The 18970-nt window shown below is 44.8% G+C and overlaps 1 protein-coding gene across 1 annotated transcript in view; it reads right to left on the bottom strand.

Annotated features, from left to right (window-relative positions):
* The window catches only part of LOC138167638 (zinc finger protein 184-like), a 24353-nt gene extending 5735 nt beyond the window's left edge, over nt 1-18618 (bottom strand). The window contains exons 1-5 of the mRNA XM_069096574.1: nt 18499-18618; nt 15269-15312; nt 10984-11110; nt 10425-10517; nt 41-954 (exon numbers count right to left, since the gene is read on the bottom strand). Coding sequence (XP_068952675.1) covers nt 41-954; nt 10425-10517; nt 10984-11110; nt 15269-15271 — 1137 coding nt within the window. The 5' untranslated portion in view covers nt 15272-15312; nt 18499-18618. The remainder of the gene's footprint in view (nt 1-40; nt 955-10424; nt 10518-10983; nt 11111-15268; nt 15313-18498) is intronic.
* Between the last annotated feature and the right edge of the window lie 352 nt (nt 18619-18970).

The following is an 18970-nucleotide window of genomic DNA, read 5'->3' as shown; positions in this document are numbered from 1 at the left end:
TTCTTTGATGTCTTTGAAGGTATGAATTCTGATGGAAGGCCTTCCCACATTCGTTACATATATAAGGTTTCTCTCTAATATGGATTTTTTGATGATCAGTAAGGTATGATTTACATTGGAAAGTCTTTCCACATTCACTGCAGTCATAACATTTTTCTCCAGTATGTGTTCTCTGGTGTTGAGTAAGTTCAGTAGGGCAGAGAAAGGTTTTTTCACATTTATTACATTTATGTTTCTCTCCAGTGTGGATTATCTGATGTTTTTTAAGATATGAATTCTGGTGGAAGGTCTTTCCACATTCATTGCATTTATGAAGTTTCTCTCCATTATGAATTTTCTTATCTTTCCTCAGATAGGCATTCTGTTGAACAGACTTTCTGCATTCTGTGCAGTCATCAATCTTTTCTCCTCTGTGAATTCTCTGACATAGAGTAAGTTCAGTGTTCTGGAGGCAAGACTTCCCATATTTGTTACATTCATGTTTATTTCCATTATGAATTCTATGTTTTTCAGTAAGGTCAAAATCATTACTAAAGGATTTCTGACATTTACCATAATCAGAAAACATCTTCTTTAAACAGATTCTTTTATATTGTTTCATGTCTGAATACTTTCTGTGGTTCTTTCTCCATCTATCATATTTATGAAGAAGATTTTTTATTATGAATAATCTCTTCTGTGGGAAAAAAGATGGCTCTAGATTATATCTTCTGTCATTTTTATTATATTCAGGGCCACTCACTTCACTGTGGGATTTCCCTTTGGTGATTCTTAATCGTCTAAAATGTTGATTCTCATTGCGCTGCTCTTCCTTTAACTTGGCATAACATCCCCAGACACTTTCCAGTGTCAAAATCCAAGAAGAATCTCTTGAGAGTCCTCTCTTGGATGATTCTTCTAAAGAAATGTCCAGCTCTGGAGTTCTTACCTTGATCTGAGGCCTAGTGTCTGAATCTGAAAGAAATGAAAATGGTAAATAATCCCCTTTACCTAGATTAACTTGTTCCTTTTTCTTTCTGCTTAGTCTCCCTAATTGTCTTCATATTGTTATTAACAGAGTTATAGTCAAGTTATATTTTTTCACTGTGTTTAATATTCTCTGTATCAGTTTCTTATAAGGTTTCATATGTTTCTTTATAGTCTTCATACTTACCATGTTGTATAACAAGATAATATTCATTACACTCAAATACTGCAGTTTGTTTGGAAAATCCCCACTGTTACTTGCCTAGAAGAACAATATAGCCAGGAATGAAGGGAAGTCTTGTAAATGTCCTACTTAGGGCAAGGTTCTAATAATGTGATCACAGAGTTAAAAAAAAACAAACAAACACTGTGTTTTTGGCTTCCCAAAAACACTGAACCAAAAGATAGCTCTACCAAGAGTGTAAAAGCATTCTTGGTTTATAATATTTAAATTGATCATTTCTAACTAACTATATGTGCCAATTTAATGGATAGAAAGCGGCATATCTTAGAGTTGTTTTAATTTTCATTTCCCTGATTATGAAAAAATTAACATTTTTTTCCACTTTGGTATCAGTGTGTTCTGTTGTATTCTTTCTCTCAAGAACTGACTGCTCACATATTTAAACCACTTATCTATTGGTGAGTGGAATATAATCTTATAAAAGATTTTTATCCGGGAGGCGGAGGCACTACTCACACGGAAGGAGGCAGTGGGGCAGAGTCCTGGAGGAAACCCGGGCTTCCAGGAGAGGAGGGAGGAGAGGGAAGTGGGGAAGGCCATGCCGGGCTGGGAGACAGCCAGTGCAAAGGCAAAGAGGTGTGTGTGAGGGACCATGAGGAGGTCAGGCTTACAGAGGGGGCACGGAAGGGATATGTGGGAAGACTGGAAAGCGAAGAAGGTCTCAGAGATATGAGGAGCTTTACAAGTCAAACAGAGGAGTTTCTGTTTGCTCCTATGTGTCATCAGGAATTTACTGAGCAGGGTGGTGACATGGTTAGAGCTGTGCTTTAGGAAACTCACTGGACAGTTGTGGGGAGGCAGGGACACCAACAGTTAGAAGGCCAAGATTTGGGAAACGAGTGGATACAGAGGCTGAGTGACTGTGGGGACTAGTGGGGGACACTGTGCTTGTGAACCTGGCCTGGGAAGTCTGGAACATCCAGGGAAGCAGCCACAGCTACTGAAGAACCTGGAAAAGAAGGCTCTCCTGCCACCAGAGTCTATGGTTCTGTCAAATGGTTCACCATGAGAACAGACATTTTTATCAGTGGAAAAGACACTAGAGAAGAGATATGATCTTCAACCTTGCGGCTGCCCCTTCCTTAATTAAGAACCTCCCGTCTGTCTTGTTCGCCCTTATTAGAACAGGGGCTGCTGTGCTTTTTCTTTTTGGGTCTCCCATGCTTAAGAAATGTTCTTTCATTCATTCATGGATGGAAATAACCGGGTCAGTTTTTGACGTGGAGTATTCATTTGGCAGTTGTGGGAAGGTTTGTGGAGGAGAGGGACAGGATGCAGGGTTAGCAGGTTATCCCAACAGTCAAGGGAAGGAGTGAGGAGCCATAGCCAGCTCTCCCCCCCAAACTCTCCCTCTTTACTTTTCCTTTGCAGTAGAGATCCAGACTCCAAAATGCACAAATGTACAGAGGCATCAAAAGCCAAAGCCAGAGCAGCATTCTGTGCTTCAACCTAGCTCCTCAGGACAACAGAGGAACAGAGGGAATGGGACAGATCTCGTGGCTAGGCTTGTCACAGAGCTTGACTCTACACCCTGGTGCCAACTCTTCCCAGAGCCTGGGAGAGCCAAACACCAAGTGACAGGAACCATCTCAGGCTGCAATAGCCCCAGCATGCCAAGGTTCCTTCCTGCTGGACCTGAAAACTTAAGAACAGAGGGAACAGGGCATGTGTGTGTGTGAGGGAGGCTGTGTGACATGCCACTATGCTTGAGGGGAAGCACCCAGCACCTAGCAGAGGTCAGTTCTGTCCACCCAAGTCACTTGAGGCAGAGGATTAGGCTAAAGAGTCCTGTGTGAGAGGAAGCTGAGACTTTTTGAGATCTAGGATTTCCATCGAAGGGGAGAGATTCAGAAAACAAACAAGAAGAGAAAATGAGGTGGGGAAAAAAAAGACTGAAATTACCAAGGATCTTGACAGGAAGAAAACTTAAAGAGTTTGAGCATAAGAAGATAAACCAACAGGGAAAATATTAACAGCAGAAAGAAATATGGCCTCCATATCTAGTAAATGAGTCTAGACATCTATAAATAATAACTACAAAGCAAAGGAAAATGGCTCATCATCTAATAAGGAAGAAGTCTCTGTGGATTTTGAGAACAGGGAACCACAATAGACTGTTCCTGAGTAACTCAAAAGAGAAAAGAGAATTGTGAGAGCAGAATCCATGTCCTGTACACACAGAAATAATTGGCAGGATAGGAAAACTGCAATGGTAGGTCTCACCAAAGAAATAAAGGAGAAAATGACTGATTTAGAATACAAATATACTGAGGTAAGGAGAAACCTAGAAGAAACAAAAAGCAAGAATATTAAAGAGTAACATGCCCACTATACGGGCAAAACAGGGCTTTTGGAGACAGGACACAGAGAGACAACCTAACGATTATATATCTCCCAGGAGAACATAACAAGTCAAAAAACCTGAGATGCCACAATGCAAGAAACAATACCCAAACTGCTTAGAATGTCTGAATACAGAAAAGAAGGTGCTAATTGAAGACTGGCACCAGATTCTGTCCCAAAAATGCCAAGGCAGCATGCTCCCAGACACACGGGGATTAACAGAAAGATTAACAGTTCCACAAATTCAGCAAACAACCAGGAGAAAGATGGAAGGAACAAATACAAAGGAAAAGAAACTAATAATACAATACTATTCTGTACTCATCAGAAATTGCAGGAGAGAATGGAATAACATGTTTCAAAGAGCAATGGAGGACATGGTATAGAAGACATTATTTACATCTTGAACAGTCTAAACAATAGAAATGTAGAAAGGGCGAATAAATGCAACAGCCAAAGCCAGTACCAGCAACACAGTAAAAGCAGATAGACCAGTAAGAACTATCTTTGTAAATGTACCCAAGGGGACTAGAGGAAGTCAGGTGAAAGCAATGGTGAAGAGATGGGCCTGGGGCACCCTGCCTACAGTGAATCGATGTGTTTTGAGGGACTAATCACAAAAGAGAAGGATGGGTGGAAGGGGAGGGGAGGAATAGGAAAGAGAGGAATGTGTAATGTGCCTGGGGCAAGTCTAGCCTGGCAACAAGGGAGAGTGACTCCTACATAGGAAGAAGAGAAGCTGCAAGGAGGTAGATTAGGTGGAGAAAGGATGAAAAAGGAAGCCTTGTTTTTGTGGAGGAAGAGGCTGCCGCTGATGAGATGGTTGATGAAGGGGGATGGGGACTGTGTGCTTGCTTGTCAGCAAGCCTTTGGGACTTGAAGAGTCTCATGTCTTGACTTCTGAGGTGGGAAGTTGGAGCTCCTGAAGATAACCAGTGGCTGGGGCAGTGGAGCACATGGAAGGAGAGGGGGGCCCTAACATGGGCCAGTGTCCTCTATCACCCTCAGGAATTGGCATTTTTCTGGGAGGGAGGCACAATGGAAAAGGAGGCAAACTCTTCAAGGAAGCAGCAGAAACTGTTTAGAGAGGAGAGGTCAGAATGAATATCTCACAAGTTTTGATTCAATGAGAAACACAAGGAAGAGAGAGGGACTAGATAAATACTGAGGCCATGAACCAAAAAATGAGTGTTTATAGTAGACAGAACTGGAGGGCTGATAGTGAAGACAGTAAAGGAGAGAAATCCTCTTTGGAAAGGGTGCAAAAAATGAAAATTTTTTAAAAACCTAATGAATAGGACTAGTTGAAGGGAGGAGAAGGAATTATTTTTTCCTTTCTACTTGACAGAAAAAAAAGATGGAAAGAATTAAATCACTAGATAAAAGCAGGAAATAAAAGGAAGTAATCACCAAAACTTCAAAGGGAAAGGAATAACAAACTGGATAATAAGATTGAAGGTGAGGGGAAGAGAGTTAGTGGAAATACGGTCATTTTTAAAAAGACTAAGCTAACATAACTTGAGGAGACATAGTACTATGTTTACAAAGGAAGAGGGGAAAAATCAACTAAAAAAAACCCAATGTTACAGACAAATGGAGGAAAATATAAATATTAATGGATTAAACAATCCAGTAAAATGAAAAAGAGAGACAGACTAGGTGAGAAGACAAAACTTCACAATCTGTTTTTCAACTATATTTCTTGTAAACAACAAAGACAGACACAGAATAAAACTGAGGGGATGGGGGAAAAATTTACCATGCATCAAGATAATACAAAAAGAAAACAGGGGTTTCAATCATCCTGTCTGACAAAGAAAAAACAAATATTTAAAAATGAAAAGGAATAAACAAGGAAGCTACATTATGGTGAAAGGAACTATAGGCAAGAAACTAGGGTCAGCATTAAACTTATATACTCCAAATATGTTCTCATCCTAATTCATAAAGGAAACATTAGCTGAGCTCCACGAATGCATAATGGTGCAAGAGCGATGGAAGATTTCAATGTTTCTCTTTGTTTTAGATAATTATAACAGAAAGATGAAAATAGAAAATATAGAACTGAAGTAATTGCTAGAGAAACTACTGACCATTCTTGCTTTACATTAAGTGGACCATCCTGCAGACCTCTACTCAATGTGAACTTCCCTCCCTGTCCACTTCACTTATCCTACAGTGAAACAAAGGCATGAGGGAAAGGGGGCCAAGAGAGCACATCCCAAGGGCCCCAGGCTCAGAGTACACACACGGGGCTTGCTGGCCAAAAGCATACATTCTGAGCTCCCCCAGGGTGGGACCCAGGGGTCTAGTGTAGAACCTGGAGCACATTCCAAACTCTGGTTCCTCAGCTGGGGGAATGGAAGAGGTGAAGAAAGCACACCGAGTTTCTCCAGCTTTTAGCTGGAGAACTAGAGTGGGGAAAATGGACTCCCCAGCATGGGGGATGGGGGCCCAGAACACACACTCTGAGCTCCCCCATGATGGGGATTAGTATCCCGAAGAATACATTCCAGGAATTCCCTGGTGCCTAATGTTGAGAAACTCAGGGTTTGCATTTTGGGTCCCCAGACTCTGCATGGAGTTGGGTAAGATGGTAAGGAAGCCCAGGGTGCATGGAGGATTTTAGAGTTAGAAAAAAACCTTAATTGCAAGTGTAGGATGGGGGTCGAGCTTCTTCCTCCACTGAGATATAGGTTGAAGATGGCATTCTTTGATAAAAATAGGCCAGTTTCATCTAGATTAAAGATTTCCTCTGACAAGTATGGGCATGCAGATTTCTTTCTATAAAGTTGAATTTACCTAATGCAAATGTATATAAAGCAAGAACTGTCTGTTTAGCTAAAAGACTTTTGACATCTAAATGGGACTGCAAAAGAATATACATACTTCCCAATACCACATGGAACTTTCACAAAAACTGTGTTTTAGGGCACAGAGATACTGCAAACAAATGCAAAAAGGCAAAAATAGTAAATATATGCTTTATAGTCCATAACACAATAAAAATAGTCATTAAGTCAGGAACCACAAACAAAAGACACAGATTCAAATTGAGACTTAACAATGAAAACCTAAATAATGAGTGGGTGAAAGAACAAATCATAGAAACAATTAATAACTATGTGAAAGAAAATGATAATGATGAAACAACATACCAAAATTTCTGGGATGCAGCTAAAGTAGTCCTCAGGGGGGAAAATCAAATCCCTACAAACATACATTAACAAAACAAAAAAAAAAGATTAGTGGATTGAAAATGCATTTTAAAAATTAGAAAGGCAAAAAATAAATAAACCTAAAATAAGCCCAAAAGAAGAGAAATTAAAAAATTAAAGCAGAGAAAAATAAAATAGAAAAAAAAATCCTGTAGAAACGACAGAACTAAAAGCTGGTTCTTTGAAAAGACTAATAAAAATTGATAAACCTTTAGCTAATCTGATTCACAAGAGGGCAGAGACTAAAATAAAATAGCAAATAAGCAATATGAAAACCCAGAAGAAATTTTTAAAAATAGAACATACGCAAACAAAACTGAGAACAAAAAAGAGATAGAAAAAACCTTCAAAAATATAAAATACCCAAACTGTAAGAAGACCAGATAGAGATCTTAAATAACCTGATCTTAAAAAAAGAAATAGATCTAGCTGTAAAGGAACTACGAAAGGGAAAAACAAACAAACTCCTGGTCCTGAAAGATTCACAGAAGAATTCTATCAAACTTCTAAAGAACTTTTACCACCTATACTTTCCAAATTGTTCTCAAAACCTGAGAAAGCACCTCCCAGAATCCTTTTATGAGACAAATATAGCTGAAATAACTAAATCAGTGAAGCACAAAACACAAAAGGAAACCTATAGGCCAATGTCACGAATGAACATCTTTTCAAAAATCTGAAACAAAATTCTGTCAAAGTGCCAACAGTGAAGTATCTAAGGAATCATTCATTGTGGCCAAGTGGGATTTATAACAGGATGTAATGATGGTTCAACATTAGGAAAACAATTAATAATTAATCACATTAAAACCAAAATATCAAAACCACATGATTATCTCAACAGATGCAAAAGAAGCCATGAACAGACTATTTTTTTTAAATTAAGAAGCATCTCTCTAAAACTAAAAGCAAGAATCATATGCAATGGAGATATACTAGAACCTTTTCCAATAAACCTAAAAGTAAAGCAAGGATGCCCACTCTCCCCTCTGTTACTTGGCATCGTTCTAGAAATACAAGCAATAGCAATAAGACATGAGAAAGAAATTAAGAACATAAAGATACGTAGATAAGAAAAAACTATCCCTATTTGCTGAAGATATGCTAGTTTACTTGGAAAGTTCCAGGGAAATCAGCTGATACAATTAAAAGCTTGAGTTAAGTTTCAGGCTACAGATTAAACCCTCAAAAATCAATGGCAGGGCAGCCAGGTGATGTAGTGGACAGAACACCAGGCCTGAAGCCCAGGGGACCCGAGTTCAAATTTGGCTCAGACACTAATTAACTGTTACCCTGGGTAAGTCACTTAACTCTGATTGACCTCCAAATAAAACAACAAAACAAAACAATGGCATTTCTACATAATAGAAATAGAATCCAAGAAGCAATGACAGAAAGGGAAATCTCATTCTGAATAACTACAAAATGCATCAAATATCTGGGAATCTATCTACCAAAACACAGACAAGACTTGTCTAGATTTAATTACAAAGTGCTCCTTAAGGAAAGAAAGAATAACTTAAAATAGCTGGAGGAATATTTAGTGCTCATGGCTGGGCTCTGGCTATGTAATAATAATAAAAATACAACTAAAACTTATGCCGTGCTATGCTAATCAATCACCAAAGGGAAACGTCATAGAGCTTAGTAAAATAATACAATTCATTTGGAAAAACAAAAGATCTAGAATATGAAGGGAAATGACGAAAAGATGAAGATGTGAAGGGGGAGCAGATGGCACCTCTAGAGCTCAGACTGTGTCACCAAACAGCAGTCACAACAACCGCTTGTCTTTTCTGTAAAAACTGAGAAGCAGGTCAGTGGAGCAGACTAGATAACGGAGAATCAGAGCCAACAGCGCTCAATAACACAATGTCAGGTAAATCACCTAGGAAAGAGTTCCTTGTTTGATTAAAGAACAAAAAGCTGCGGGAGCCTGGAAAGAAGCCTGCAGAAGCTATGTTCAGATCGATGCCTCACAAGGACGCGCGGTCTTCATGTTAGAGATAGCACCACAAGAATCCAGAAAAGATCATGTACCTCTCACAGCTGTGTGTAAGAGAATGATTCATGACCAAACAAGAGATGGAGGTAACTACAAAAGAGAAACTAGACAAGTTTGATCGCCTGAAACTGAAAAGCTTCTGCACAGACACAATTAACGATTCTAGGATACGAAGGGAAGGAGCTGAATGGAAAAACCCTTTGTATCCAATCTCTTTGAAAAAGGTTTGGTATCTAAGAAACATAAACAAATAACAAATGTATAGGACTAATCACTATTCCCCAATAGATAAGCAGCCAAAGGATAGAAACAAATAGTTCTTAAAAGAAGAACCGCAATGTATTCATAGACATGTAAAAGAATGCTCCAAATCACTAATAACAAGAGAAATGAAAATCAAAGCCACCCTGAGCTTTCACTTCATACCTTGCAAATTGGCAAAGATGCCAAAAATTATGATAGTAAATGTTGGAGAGGCTGTGGGATGATAAGTACACTAATATTAGTAATACTATTAATAATAAGTACACTAATAACATTGTTGGTGGAGTTGTAAAATGGTAAAAATAATTTAGAAAGCATTTTTGTTCAGTCATTTCAGTTGTGTTCAATTCTTTGTGACCCCATTTGGGGTTTTCTTGGAAAAGATATAGGAATAGTTTGCCATTACCTTCTCGTGCATATTTTACAGATGAAGAAACTGAGGCAAACAGGGTTAAATAATTCGCCTAGGGACACAGCTAGTAAGTGTCCGAGCCTGGAACTGAGGTCAGACCCTCCTGACTCCAGGGCTGGCACTCTATCTACTGTGCCACCTAGCTGCCCCCAGAAGCAATTTGGAATTATGCAAATAAAGTGACTAAAATGTCCATACCCTTTGAATTAGAGACTCCATTATTGGGCTTATAGCCCAAGGAAAGCATTGATAAGGAGAAGGTACCAATATATGTCAGAATATTTATGATAAGACTTTTTGTGATAGCAAAGAATTGGAAATAAAGTAGAGGCCCATTGACTGATGAATGGCTAAACAAATTGTGGTATCTATGAATATAATGGAATATTGCTGCTCTGCAAAGAAATGCTGCATGTGATGAATACAGAGAAGCAGGAAAAGATCTATGTGAACTGATGCAGAGGGAAGTTAGCAGAGCCAAGAAAACAATGTACACAAAAACAACAATGTAAATGAAAGAATAACCACACACACAAAACCAAAAATGAATATAACAAAATTCTAAAAATCAAGCATGATGTAAATAAAGAAATAGGAGAAGAAGCCCCCCGATCCACCCTTCGTGGAGTGGGAAGGCCATAGGTGTCATGGATTGCATGTTCTTGGATTTTATGCGTTGATCCATTCTGCAGATTTTTTTCCTTTTCTTTTTCTATTCTCTTTTATCTTTAAAAAAAAATTACTATTTTGGAGGAGGCTAGGTGGCACAATGAATAGAGCACCAGCCCTGGAGTCAGGAGGACCTGAGTTTGGCTCCGGCCTCAGACACTTAACACACACACACAAAAAACAACTAGCTGTGTAACCTTGGGCAAGTTACTTAACCCCAATTGCCCTCCAAAAAGGCAAAAAAAAAAAGTTCTTCCTCTCAGTGGACAGTTGACCTGAGGCTTAGGAATCATCCACACTCACCTGGACCAGAGCCTCCCAGGCCATCTCCCTTCAGCATCCACAGCCCTCTTTGCTCCAACTGGTTGATCACACTGGGTTTGGGACCTGCAAAGCCTGTTCATTGGAAACAAGAACGACAGAGATTCACCCTTGAATTTGATCCCAGCCCTTTGTTCTTGGGGGGGGAAAGCAGGATTGCTTGGAAGGGAACGAAGTTGGGGGGAGAACGTTCTGTATCATGTCCCTAGGAAGTGTGGGGGAAGGGTTACAGAGCGGTATTGGGCTCAGAAGATGGGCCTTCCCTGACATCAGGTATCCACAAGAGGGCTTAAGGAGAGAATCTCTGTGCTGAGAGAAGGAAGGATTGGAAACATGAAGTCAACACCATCAAGCTGAAAGTCTCCTGCCCTGCCAAGGAAATACTTTCTCCTATGAACCAGTCACAAAAGCATAGGGGATCTTTGGCCTTTGCACGCCATACAATAACTGTTCAACATTCAATGCCCGCCCAACATTTGATAATGGGGCATCAAGACCAACCAACAGGTAGAGTCCGGATTCCAGGGGGAGCTGTCCTTACCCAGGAAGACCAGGTTTCCATAATTCTCTAGCATCACATCCCGGTACAGTTCTTTCTGTGAAGGTTCCAGGTGTCTCCACTCCTCAGGGGTGAAGTCCACAGCCACATCCTGGAATGTCATGGAACCCTGAAATGTCAAATACCCATGTGTTAACCCCACTGCCAGTGGTCCTTTGGCACACTCTTGGTTAAGGAGCTGAGGATCTAACACTACATAAGCACATGCCTCAGTTTGTACCAGATCCTGGTTCCTGGGAGAAACCCACAATCAGGACAGCCACTTTACCCAGGACCTTCCTCACAACCCTGAGAAGCAGGTGGCACATGTATTCATTGTGCCCACTTTCCAGAGGAGAAAGCTGAATGTAAGAAGGCCAGAGGCACATCAACAGTGACCCAGAACTGAGGTCAGCTCCCCTTCCCTCCCCTCCAGGGAACAGCAGTGCCGCCTCTTGCTCTGCAGGCCAAGTTCAGCCTTTAATCTGGCCAGCAAACAGAAGCCCGTGCTTCCACACACTAACCACGAGCTCCCATCTGAAAGGAGAAGCATCTTGCAATGAAACAGGCCACGCTCTCCAGAGGAATTTAGTCTCCCTCCCAATCCACATCATTTTTGCTGGAGGACAAACATCCCCCTTCCACTTCCTCCCCTGCTCCATTTCAGACTCAGTAAGGTGGCTGTTGGCAGTCAGCAAAAGCAGCCAGTGACAGTGTGTGAGGGAACACTGCCAAAGCAGCCTCCCCTTTAATCTCATCACTTGGCATACTGTGCCCTCCCCCACCAACTGAAGGGCAATGCACGCCTTCAGGCCAGACCCCCCAGAAGAGATGGCTCTTCTCAGAATAGGGGACTTGATCTATACAGGTTCGTCAGGCACTTCTACTAACATCAGAGTGCTGGCACGTCCTGCTACTAGATATTTACAATAGGAAGGTGCTATGGGTGATACCATTCATGTTTCACAGAAGAAGAAACTGAGGCTGAGAGGTTCGTGACTAGGATCACGGTCATGGGGCAGATTAGGCAGGGGTAGGAGTAGGACTTGAATTCGGGTTTGCCCTTGTTCCAAGTCCAGAATTCCCTTAACTACACTTCAATGTCTTACCACACCTGTCAAGATGGAACCTGTTTCAACTCCAACTGCTTCCCCTTCTGTCTTCACCCTGGGCAGGATTTCCATCCAGGTCTGAACCTGGCCCCACAATTACCTGTCATACAGCTCAGCCTTTTAAACATCTCACCATAGAGCAAGACAAGGCCAAAATGGGTACATAATTTAGACAGAAAGACTGAAAACATAAATAAAATAGAGGAATAGGGAAGGAGTTACCTATTGGATCTATGAATATGAGCAACAAACGTTCATGATTAATACAAGAGACAGAGAGGTTCACAGGAGGTAAAATGGACAATATTACATAAAATTAAGCTTTGAACAAACAAAATCAATTCAGCTAAAATTAGAAAAGAGGTAGGAAACTGGGAAAATTCTTTATAGTAAGTCTCATTTCTAAGGCATACTGGGGACTGATTTCAAATTTATAAAAATAAAAGCCATTTTCCCAAAGGATGTGAATGGAGTTTATGGAAGGAGAAATCCAAGTTATCAACAACCACATAAAAATGTTCTAATTATTAATAACTAGAGAAATACAAATTAAAACAACCCTAAAAGACCATCAGATTGGCAGAGTTGACAGAAAAGGAAAATGACAAATGCTGGAGAGGATGTGGAAAAACTGGCTCACTAATGAATGAAACTAGAGTTCTGAACCAGTCTAACCTTTCTGGAGAATAATCTGGAACTATTCCCAAAGAGTTATAAAGCAGTGCATACCCTCTGACCCAGCAATGCCACTACTAGGTCTACATGCCAAAGAGATCAAAGGAAAAAGGAAAGACCTATATGTACAAGGATAAATGTAGATACAGCTCTCTTTGTGGTGGCAAAGAACTGGGAATTAAGAGGATGCCCATCAGTTGGGGAATGGCTAAACAAGCTGTGGTATATGATTGTGAGGGAATACCATTGTGCTATAAGAAATGATGAGCAGGTCGATTTTAGAAAAACATAGGAAGATTTGCATGAAATGTGAACAGTGAAATGAGCAGAACCAAGAGGACATTTGTAGCAGCAAGCACCCCAAGCGCGTCCCCAGGGTGTCTGCCAATACAGGTTCTTGGATCTGCTTTGTTAAAGGAAAGCAACTCAAAATGGGTTAACAAGCTTACTTTAATTAGTCAGACATATATCGTTTACCTTGTTCAGGGGAAAAAGGTCAGCACCCCAAACTTCAAAATATACAGACAGAATTATCAAGACATTAACAGATCAAGTAGACAGCTTTCCAAACTGTCCAACCATTACATCCATACCCAGTCAACATCTGGGTTTCCACATCTGGGTTTTTCAAAGCCGGGGGACTCTCAACAATGGCTTCCCACAATTCAGATCAAATCACAGAACGCTTCTCAAAGTGAGTCCCAAAACAAAGCTACACATCAGGGCTTATATAGCCTTCTCCTGGCTCAGAGAATGTAACAACCTTTTGGACCCACTGGCCAATCAAAAAGTATCTACTGAAAAACAAGCCTCCCACCCCAGGCTCCAGGTGCACGTTAGCCGAGGGGCAGGGAAGATCTTTAAAATTTACACTCTCATTACAACGTTGCATACAGTAACAACAATATTGTAATTAATAATGACCAAATGTGAAAAACATAGCTACTCTAATCAAGACAATGATCCATGGCAATTCCAAAGGACTCATGATGAAAAATACTACTATCCACCTCCAGGGACAGAACTGAACTCTGAGCATAGACTGAGGCACATTTTTTGTATAATTGCTATCACATCGCTTGACTGCTCAAGGACTGGGGGGAGCAGTCAGAGGGATAGAATTTGGAACTCAAAATTTTTTAAAGTGAAAGTATAAAAACAACATATAAGTAATGCCTTTAAAAAATTAGTACAGGCATGAGGTGGCACTGTCAGAAGAGAGAAGGAAGTGTACAGGAGAGATATTGCGAAGGCAGAAACGACAGGACCTGGCAAGTGCTTAGATCCAGGGAGTGAGAGGAAGGAGGCAAAGCTGACATGCAGCCTAGAAGCTTGGGTGACTGGGAGGAGGCTTTGTGGCAGGAGGAACGTGAGGTCAGCCTGGGCCATGCTGAGAGCATATGTATGGAGCATCCTGTCAGAGAGGCCCAGTGAGCAGCTGGAGACACTAGGCTGGTGAGGGAGCCACGCCTCTGAAGACTAACACCGGCTGCACTTCTATGGCACTTGGAGGTTTGCTGAGCACTTTAAATATCACCCCATCTGATCCTCACAAAACCCAGTGAAAAAGATGCCTCCTCCTGATGAGGCATCTGCAGCTAAGACACTTGGCTCAGGGCCCAAAGTCAGGAAGTCCACGGTGCCTGAGGCCTCCCCATGCCTCCGAGCAGCCCAGTGCTTCGGCACTTCCTGTGCCTCCCAGCGGACCTCGGCCAGTGCCTGAGCGCTTCCTGTGCCCTTCCTTTCCTCTAACTTTCCTCAGTTTAGATGATCTGCCTTGGGGCAGACTTGGGGCCTGTTATCTTTACTTTCTGTGCCACAGAATCTCAGGGCTGGAAGGGCCTTCTGAGGCCATCTAGTCCTAAAAAAAAAATCCCTTCCACTTGGATGAAGATCATCAGGCCTTCCTGAAGACATTCACTTATTGATTGCTTATTGTATGACAGGCACCATCATGGGCCCTGGGGGTGCAAAGAAGAAAAAGCCAAAGACTCTGCTGTCTAGACTCGACTCAAATGGGGAGTCAGTCGTACACTCAGCCAGAATACAGATCGGAAGAGAACAGAACAGATATAGCAACAGAAACACACAGGCTACATAAAAAAGGAAGACAAAATAGTTTGGGGAGGAAGGACACCTTGGATTCCAAGAGGCTGAGAAAGGAACGGAGAGCACTCCAGGCTCGGGGGCAGAACCAGCACAAAGACAAAAAGAGGGGAAAATGGAGCATGTGCTGAGCATCCATCTGGCCACTGGGGCTGGACTATGGGGTCGAAGAAGGGAAGACAAGTGTGAGAAGATGGGGCCTAGGTAAAGAGACTGAAGTGTCAAAAAGAGCAGTTGTACTTGGCCTTCAAGGCAGCGGCTTCAGCCACTTCTCTCTACGGGCCCAGCCAGAACTCAGGCCCTCTGACAATACCTGGCTTCCATGTTTCAAGTCTCTCAGCCCCTCATCTAGCCTCACCCAGCTGCCAAAAGGAAGAGCAAAGGCAAAGTCTTACCATGTTCCTCTCCAGGCCAAGTAACTCCAGTGGCTCCCTGCTGTCTGGAAGAGCCAAGAGAAACCCCCATTTGGCATTTAAAACCCTTCAAAAACCGCTCCTACCTTACCTGTCCAGCCCAGACACATGTTATTCCCCTCTCTGAACTGAACAGTCCAGCAAACGGAACCTCCTGACTGTGACTCACCCATGACACACCAACGCCAGGAGCACACTCCCTTATTTTCTCTAAGATGCAGCTCACTCACAACCTTTACTATGAGGCCTTTCCCGGACCCCTCTGCCCAAGCTCCCAGTGCCCTCCCTTCCTCCCTAGATCAGTTTGTACTGAGTTCCTGAGCATGTCCTTAAATCCTCGGCAAGCAGACGTTGCTTTGCTTTTGTCTTCATAACCCTAATGCTTCCTGTGCTGACACAAAGTAAACCCTGATTGGTGGTCACTATGCCTCCTTGAATGGTGTCATCTTAGTCCAAATCATTGACAAAAATATGTGACGGGGCAGGAGGCCACACGCCAGTCTGTGGGGAGCATGCTGGGGCTGTGTGTCTGTCCCTGAGGTGGGGCCAGGAGCTGACAACCTGTCAAATCTGCCGCCTTTTGAGTGTGGCCAAGTCGTACAGACCTGTGGTTTTATTATTTCTTACTTTTATTATTAGATTAGATTATAATATTATATTTTATTATTATTTGGGAGTCCACAATTTCCCCAAGTAGAGACTTTGTCCAATGTTTGGGAAGATCTAGGTCAACTGTATCTACAGCCTTCCTTACAGCTACCAGCCCCATAACCCTAGCCAAAAAGGGATGAGAGGAGCCTGCCATGACTGTTCTGGAGGGAGGGCGTGTGGGCTCTCAGTGATCACTGCTTCCTCTTCTGGAAGTGTACTAACCATCTGTCTCAGACCTGTTTCCAACAAGTGGAGCCAAGTTCACTGGCTGATGACGGGCAGGCTGTCTTCTCTTCTCTTTTTGAGAAACAGGACCCGGCTCTTAAGTTCATCCATACATCTTCCACTGTGCGTGATCTTGTAGAGAGCAGCCCTGACAACGGCCCCGCAATCAGACCTGCAGTCCCTTTCAGGACACTAACGTGGAAATCACTGGGCTGGGGGACTTGTAGTGAGGAGTTCTGGTACATGTGCTTGTTCTCTCAGAGGATCCACAGCCTAGTGCCCCTCTTCCTTTGGTCCACTCTAGGGCAAGGATTATTCTCTGGGTCAGAGAGAGAGGAGGCCAAAGAAGCTGGCAGCTCTGCCTCCTTCCTGGACCCAAGAAGGGGCTGAGCTTTTCCCCAGAGTGGAACAAAGCCCTGCTTTAGTGGTCCTTCCTCAGTTTTCTGCCCCATTTTGGCACCCTGCACCATGCTTACGTGCCATTCACCACCTGCTGCCTAGCCACACTTCCATCTTCTGTCCCTGCCTGCTACTCAGGAGCTCCCTGTGTGTCCTGAGAACCTCGTGGGAACCACACACCACTCCTGAGATTTGCCTCTGAATCCTTGGAGCTTCATTCCTGGGAGCCCCCTGTCCTTCCTGGGCTCTGACTTCCGGCACAAACATTAGGCCAAGGCCCTGCTTATCCTTCTGAAATTGCCTTCCTAAGTTATCCTCACTGCTCTCTAAGGATGGTGTAGTCACTGCCTCCCAAGTTTCTCATCCTCACCACCATATAACTGACGTTGGGGTGAACCAGACTCAGAGGTGGTTCCTCCAACTCTGAAGCATTTGGGTAAGTCGGAAAATTATCGGCTGTGCTGCTTGTAGCAGAGAGAAAAGGGTGGCTACAGCAGACAACCCCGGCTAAACCAAGTCAGGCAGTGCCTTCTATGTGTGAGCACCTTGCTAAGTGCCTTCCCTGTTCCTGTCATGCCACTGGGAAAGATGACTGGTTGTTTCATGAACTCCCTGTCATTCTCATAAACCGCAAGGGCAAGATTAAGACACGTCCCACTGTGAGTCATGCCCTTCTCTGGTCTCGGCCTGGAAGAGGGCACTAGCCTTGGGTAGCTTAAGGCCAACACGGAGCCACAGGAGGGGCGGGGCAGGTCCCTTCCCTCCTGGAACCTCAGAATCCTCTACAAAAGGAGGGCATGCCTCTGTCCTTTACGCAGGCTCCTGGAGGAAAATGCTTTGTGAGCCTCAAAGCCCAAGGTGAAGACAAGCTCTTACGGCCCCCACGCTGCTCACTGCTTGCTCATGGCAGCCAAAGGTTCCAACAAGAGGTGCTAGCACCCAGCTGATGCTGAGCCCTCCTGGACCAGCCCACCCGCTCAGTGTGGGCTCCCAGAATGCTAGAAAGCCCTGGGGACCTCGGGCACGGTGCGCTGGCAGAGGTCAGAAAGCCCGCAGACAAAGCGGCGCTCTGCCCATCCCCACTGGCAACGTGGACGGCGAGCCTCCGCTTCCTCTTCCGTAAGATGAGGGGCCTGGCGTCTCATTTGCACAGAAGACTGTCTTCACCTGGAGGCCCCGGTGAAGAGCTCCGCTTAATGCCAGGCCACGCACAAAGGCGCGCGGTCTGCTCGGGCGCACTCTGACTGTATTACTTGAAGGCTCCCCGGGCCCCTTCGGTCCCGGCTGCCCGGCAGTGCGGCCTCTCTCACCCCTCCGCTCTGGCACGGCTCCACCGGCACTTCACTCTTTTAAGGGCCACGGGGGTGGGACATGCCGGCCGAGGGCGGAGCCGCCACGCACCTGGCGCGCTGCGGCGGGGCACAGCCTCCTCCTGGACCTTGAGCTGGGAAAGAAGCAGCGCCTGAGCAGGCCTGGCTCCCCGCTCCCGCCCGGCCCCCGAGGCAGGCCCCAGCTCCATCCTGCCCCGACACCCCCGGCCGTGACCCCGGAGCAGGGCGCGGTCACGGGAGAGGGGAGGCCGGGGACCCCGCGGCCTGCCTCAGCCTCCCCCTGGGTAACATGGCCATGCCGGCAGCTCTGGCCTCCCCGTGGTCACGCACTCTCGTGTCCGGGCTCAGTGCCGGGCCGGTGGACGTGGGCCGGGGACTTCCGTGCGCAGGGGTAGCCCGGGGAGCCCCGGGTGAGGCTTGGGGCGGGGCTGCCCAGAGGGAGGGGCTGGGGGCGGGGTCCGGAGAGCACCTGCGCCTCTGATTGGCTCCTCGTCCTCTCGCGCTCCCGCCCTCCCAACAACAGGAGGGGCTAATTGTAGCGAATGCGCTCCCGCCCGCCTTCTCCTCCTCCCCCGCCGCAGAGAAGCCTCCGACCGCCCCACTCACCCCGGCCGCGACGAAGGGCTCTGGCCTGGTAGAGGCTGAGTAGAGGCAAAGGCACCAGGCCAGTCTGACGGCGGCCCGGAGACGAACTGAGGGCGGAGCGGAAGTGACGGAGGAGACAGCCCCTCTGGTCCCGCCCCCCAGCGCCGCTGCTCCAATGGCGAGGAAGTGTTCTCCAAACACACCCCCGCCTGGTTTCCTTGACAACTGACGCCCGCTTGTGGCTCCAGAGAGACTCCCGTAGGGCAAGGACTTTTGGGAAATGTAGTCCCGATGGGCGCCGTGGCCTTGCTTAAGACCTTCCAGGCGGTCGGCGGCCAGAGGGAGATGGGTTCACTGGCCAGAGCCGGGTCCGCTGCGGCCTGGGCCGGCATGGTCAGTGCCCCTCAGCGGGCCTAGAGCTCGGCCTGCAGGGGCCTAAGCCACGTGGTGCGTGCCCGCGTGATCCTGCTCGGCCTCCCGGGCGCACCGCCCC

This window comes from Petaurus breviceps, unplaced genomic scaffold (assembly GCF_028583685.1).
Source record: "Petaurus breviceps papuanus isolate PSGF00001 unplaced genomic scaffold, PetGlider_PUasm1.0 243, whole genome shotgun sequence".
NCBI classification, from domain to species: domain Eukaryota; kingdom Metazoa; phylum Chordata; class Mammalia; order Diprotodontia; family Petauridae; genus Petaurus; species Petaurus breviceps.
This window is presented reverse-complemented; position numbering and strand designations above follow the sequence as displayed.